General features: G+C 43.2%; 1 protein-coding gene across 5 annotated transcripts in view; it reads right to left on the reverse strand.

The window, feature by feature from the left end:
- Positions 1 to 5,870, reverse strand: part of MCF2L (MCF.2 cell line derived transforming sequence like) — a 175,979-nt gene that overhangs the window by 14,075 nt on the left and 156,034 nt on the right. For all 5 annotated transcript variants that reach the window (XM_019529641.1, XM_019529639.1, XM_019529642.1 and 2 more), the window contains exons 21-23: positions 4,325 to 4,450; positions 2,693 to 2,914; positions 1,501 to 1,593 (exon numbers count right to left, since the gene is read on the reverse strand). In XM_019529641.1, the coding sequence (XP_019385186.1) occupies positions 1,501 to 1,593; positions 2,693 to 2,914; positions 4,325 to 4,450 (441 nt within the window). The remainder of the gene's footprint in view (positions 1 to 1,500; positions 1,594 to 2,692; positions 2,915 to 4,324; positions 4,451 to 5,870) is intronic.

Genomic DNA, 5,870 nt, shown 5'->3' on the forward strand with positions numbered 1-5,870 from the left:
AAAGAACCCTGCACTCACCAATTCCTGCCCAGCAGGGGGTAATCCCTGCTGCCCCATGCCACAGGGGGGCTCTTCCATGAGCCCCCACCAAGCTCTGAGGCCACTGCAGGAGCCGGTGAGTCTAAGGGTTTTTTTGTTCATTTTTTTTCCTTAAAGGGCCAGAGCTGGGGTGGGCAGGGTAGCCGTGGTGGAGTTGGGAGTGATTGTGCAGAGCCACTGATGCAGCATGGGGCAGTGGGGGGGCAGCAGGGATCACGCCCCCACCCAGCAGCACCTGGTGTGTGGGGGCTTATTTTTAAAGCACCAGTAGCTGGGCCAAGCGGGGCAACCATGGGGGGGCTGGGGGAGCAGGCAGGATATGGGTCTGGCAAAGGTTCACCATGGTTCTCCCCTTCTCCCCCCCCCCCACACTTACCAGCTCCAACTCTCTACTGCAGCAGGCAAGGACTGCCCAAAAATCACCAAAGCTCACTGAGTCTTTTCTGAAGATTTGGAGAGCTTCAGAATGGATTTGGACCTTTTTATTGGTCCCCTGATTTGATTCGGATTCAGAGATTCGGCCATTGAACCAGGCTGGGATCTCCTCCAAATCAAATCAGCACTCGAAGCTTCACACAGCCCTAATACCTATCGGTTCTTGCACAGGGTTTACTCCATTTTTCAGTCAGCATCACTGGTGCCAGGTCACAAAACTACTGGGTTGCAACCATGGATTAGAAAGTCTCCACTGTGTCATGGGTTTCATAATACTGCATCTCAAAATGCTTTATCAAGTAGAAAAAGCCATGATTTTACTCTTGATATCTTATCAGAGGAAGATTCTCTACTCCTTTAATATAGGAAGTGTATTTTAGGAAAGAAAAAACTTTCAGCTGAGTGACTTACTACACTCAGTGGGTAAGTTTTCATAGCTCTGTGGACTTCAACTAAGTAACAGTTTGCACAGTTCTGAGGGTCTGAGACCCTTAAGGAAGGAAACCTCTCTGTCCAAACAGGGTACACACTTTACCAGATTTTTTTTGTGTGTGTGTGTTCAGTTTGGCTCTCCTGGTGCTGCATATAGACTCTGGCCACTCTTAGATACTGACCTCCCATAAGAAAAGCATTACTATCTCATACCTGAGGCAGAGTCCAACAACTGCTAACCCTTTTTAGACTACGTTTCAGTGACTTTTGCATGTCAAAGATTGCTTGGTTTTATAACAACATCAAGAATGCCATCACTTCAACACATAAGGGGAAATGCTATATTACACTGCACTGCAGTCTACAGAAATACTCAAATGAGCTAGCTCAGGTATCAGCAGCAGTCTAGTTGTGGCAACCTAGAGCTCAGGGCAGATTAATTTACCCTGTGTCTCAGGTGTCTGCACTAGACTGCCATCTGCAGCATGGACAAACCCTGTAAGAGGACTGCGTAAAGAATTCAGATTTAGCATTACATAGAATAAATCTGAAACTCAGTTACTTTATTCTAAAGATATAGTAAAGCACCATTACCTGTATGATGTAAACTTCTTCCCTGGCATTATACCAGATTTCAAATTTCTTTGCATCACCTTTAACATTCTCTGTTATGCCAACAGCTGTCATCTGAAAAATTGAATGAACTGAAGTTAACATATTAAGGAAACAGTGGGAGCTGAAGATTAGGTCAAATTAATATAAGTACCATGCCAGGTGAGACCAATGATCCAGTATCCTGTCCCCAGCTGTGTAGGGATGGATACTATTGAGGGAGTCCATTGAATCAGATTCATCTAGACTAACTTATTCCCTATTCAATATTCTCCTAGGTATTCACCATTTTTGGTTTAAAGATGCCAGAAGGAACATCTCCAATCATTTTATTCAATAGCCATTAATAGATCTATTGCTCACAAATTTATCCAGTCCCTTTTTTGAACCTGGCTGTGCTATCTGCCTCTACCACTTCCTGTGGCAATGAATTCCACAAGTTAAGCGTGCATTGCATAAAAAAGTACTTTCTCTTGTTAATTTTAAGCCTGTCACCTAGTAATTAGAATGGGTTTCCCCTAGTTTTAGCATTCAGGGACTTAGTGAACAACTATTTCCTATTCACTTGGTTCACACCTTTCATGATTTTATAAACCTTTATTGTATTCCCCCCTCAAACTTCTCCTTTCCAAACAGAAGGGTCCTAGGGCTTTTTCAGTATCTCCTGGTATTGCAACTGCTCCATGCCCCAGATCATTTTAGTTGCTCTTCTCTGTACCATTTCTAGATCTATTGCATCCTTTTTGAGATGTAGGGACCAGAAATGCATACAGAATTCAAGATGTGGGTGCACTATGGATTTGTGCAATGGCATGATTATGTCCTCTGTTTTGTTTTCACTTCCCTTGAATTGAAGGGGCCAGATGTGGAGCGAGGGGGTGAGGGGTGGGCACTTGGCTGGATGCAAAGCAGCGGTAGCGTGAGCAAGCTTCCCCCCATTCCTGGGATGTGGCAGCGGTGCAGGGTGGTGGTGCACAGCACTCCATCCCCTCCCTATTTCCTGTCATTCTTGACAGGCAATTTGATAGTAATATATATGGGCCATATGAGACCACAAGGGAAGTTATAGTCATAACCTATCATCAGTGGGTGAAAGTAATTTACTGTATTATTGACTGCTTAATGTTAGTACTGTTTTATTTGGTTTGTTCTGAGATTGTTAAATATAGCTTACATTCAAGGAATGTTTATAACTGTAGGATGGTGCCTTTTCATATCCCTCTCCATTTTCTTCTCGCTTTTTGCAGAACAACACTGCCTTCTCATGGAGGAACAGGTGTCGTTGCATTGGCTTGAATCGTGCCAAATCCTTCACCTTTGAGTGGCCCTTTTTGTGATCGGTCCATACGCTGAAAGATCCCTGCATTAACAGCTTACCCAGTTCATTGAGGTTTCCCTGAAACAAAAAACCAATAAAAGGGTAGCAATTTAGACTCTAAGGAGACACAAACAACCTGAACACTACAATTCTAATGCATAGCTTTGCCTTTTCAAGAAGTGCTGTTTTTCCAAGCAAGCTTTCACATTGGTGGATTTGACTGTGTAGCACTGGGGGGGTGTCACTTTTAAAATTTTTTTTTTATTAATGGTTACTTATAGAGCATACCTGCTGCATTGCCCATGGAGCCACTCAAATACCTGCTGTCCTATGGTGTTAATAAGGAACCAGAGTGGCAATTAAGAAGCAGGTAGTTGTATAGACAGAGCAGAAAAGGGAAGGAGTGCCCAGAAATATTTGGAGTAATTCTCCTGGGAAACAGAAACCCCCAGTATAAATATCTTTAACCAAGAATTTCTATTTAAAATGGTAGTCAAAAAAATAGTTAATGAAAAAAAATCAAATTGAAAATGTACCCTTATGCACAATTTATTTGCTTCATTAATTGTGCAGGTGACAAGACTTTACACAAAGCTACAGTATGTAAGATAGTCCAAAGCAAGGGTTGGCAACATTTTGGGGCAGAGTGCCAAAAACACCTGCAATCTTGATTTGTAAGATGTTGGTGTGTCAGGGGCTGATGGCAGGGGAGCCATGAGAGGCTTAATCCTTGTTGTGGCATCACAGGTCCCTTCCCTGCTGTCTGCTCTGAGGTGCACATGCCAAGCAAAATGCCTTTGGGTGCCACACTCTGGCACCCATGGCAGGGGTTGCCTACCCCAGTCCAAAGTAATAGTAATAAGACAGAATCAGTCTGGGACAGCAGCATTGCTTCTTATCTAAAACTTTAAATTAATCCTTTTCAATAAAAACAAACTGCCAAATTGTATGTACTTTCACATTAACAAAAACACATGTAATATCTCATACCTAAGTATGACAACAAACACTGAAGAGAATTAGATGAGAAAACAACGTAGACTCTTGAGATTATCCAAAAAACACACCACACTTTTCATCTAAACCTTTATTTCAAAGGTTCAGCTACAGTGAAAACATACAGGGTATTGCAATAGACTCAGTGGAGCATTGCTTTTAAAAATTCTTATTTTCCTGTTTGTGGTTTAAATTGTGTAATAAAAGAGATGCTGGCTTACTGTGCAACTTAGGCGGAAGGGGGGAGGAAAAAAAAAAAATCAGGATCTACAAATAGGACCTCTTACTCTTCAGTATTTACCAGTGGTATGGCTTTGTGAAAAATATACAAGACATGAGTTTTCCCTTTAATCTTACTAGGGCACACAGTTCAAGTATGTTAAAAGGAAAATGTTGTAAAATGCCATTCAAATCCCATACCAGCCCCTTTAAAAAAAACCTGTAAATATTAAATAACAAAACATTAGAAATAATAAAAACCCTACTGCTTACATCATAGCCAGTAATGGCAATCTGGTGCATGGAGTCATTGACTGCTTTGAGAATACCTAGTATGGAAGTTAATGCCTCCTGCAGATCTTCAGCACCTTCACAGTTTTTACTGTATTTCAGCATTTCCTGTGGTAAACACATAATGAGATGCTCAGTTTTGTAAAGAGCAAAATCTGTCTGGTCACATGGAAAGCTTTGAGTTACAAATGCCATCTTACAGTTTTGAAAAGACCAAAGGAAAAAAGAGGCCAGAGGGAAAAAAATTTCTAAAAAGCCATATGGAACGACAGATTAAGTATACAGTAGGGACTTGGGGTATGGTTCCCTGAGCAAGTTCCCCCAAGATAAACTAGAATATGAATTTATGGCATATTAGCTACTCTGCAGTATCTGCCCACATGCAAGCTCTCACCCTGAAGTAAATACAAGGGAGCTTGCCCTACTTTCACTCTGGGGGTAAAACTACCTTGCATTTTCCTTGGGGGTAAGATCAAGCTTATTGGCAGTTACCACAAAATAGAGAATGATGTGCTGTAAACTCAAACCCTACCTAACAGTAACTCACTTACAGAGCTATACCTTTGGAGGACTTCAAGTCCTACTCCTCTTGTTCTAATGACTGGCTTCAATCCACACCCATAAAGAACGTACAGTATAAACATTACTAAGTTAAAGTGTATAAGCACCAGGAAATTAAGTTTATAACTAGGGCCTGGTTTAAGTTGCCATTTCATTTTTGGGTGAAAATTATGAAATTAAAGTGATTTTCATGAAAAATGTAATTTGCAATGAACTGCCATGATACAGCCACTTGCTGGGTTGTTACAGTACGTTCCCCAGCAACTGGCCATATTGTGGCATTTTTGCAACAAGGTGGCTGCTGAAGGCTAGGGAAAGCATTCCCCATCCAGCAGCAAAAGCCTAGCAGCCCAGAAGCTAGGGGGGAGGGGGGCAGGAGTGTAGAAAGAGGATCACAAAAGGTACAGGGGGAGGGGAGTTTTGCTCTCCTGGGTGGAAAATGTGGGGTGTGGAGGGGTTGGGTACACCTGTGGGCTGCCTTGGCAGATGGCCCTCCCCTACCTGATGCCAGGGGTGTCTGCCAAGACAGCCCGCAGGTGTACCCAACCCCACCCCATGGCCCAGTTTTCTCACCTGGAGGAGCAAACAGCCCCTTCCCTACCCAATGCCAGAGCCTTCTGCCAGAGGGTGCCAGCAGCTTCCGAGCCCAGGGAAAAGCCTCTGCTGCTGCAGTTAAACTTGGCTCTAAACTGCCCCCTCAGCCAACCAGGAGGTTGAGGGGGTGCCACAATCTGGGCATGAAAATGACTGCCCCCACCATAATCAGGTCACAATATTATTAAGCTGGGCCTGTGATTTCAACCCGGCTCTACTTATAGGTCTAATCCTGCTAATATAGTTTCACAGTTTCATAGTTAGTGGGGTCGGAAGGGACCTGAGCGGATCATCAAGTCTGACCCCCTGCCATGGCAGGAAAGAGCACTGGGGTCAAACGACCCCAGCAAGGTGTTCATCTAGCCTCCTCTTA

Source organism: Crocodylus porosus, unplaced genomic scaffold (assembly GCF_001723895.1).
Source record: "Crocodylus porosus isolate Cpor-Errol unplaced genomic scaffold, CroPor_comp1, whole genome shotgun sequence".
NCBI classification, from domain to species: domain Eukaryota; kingdom Metazoa; phylum Chordata; order Crocodylia; family Crocodylidae; genus Crocodylus; species Crocodylus porosus.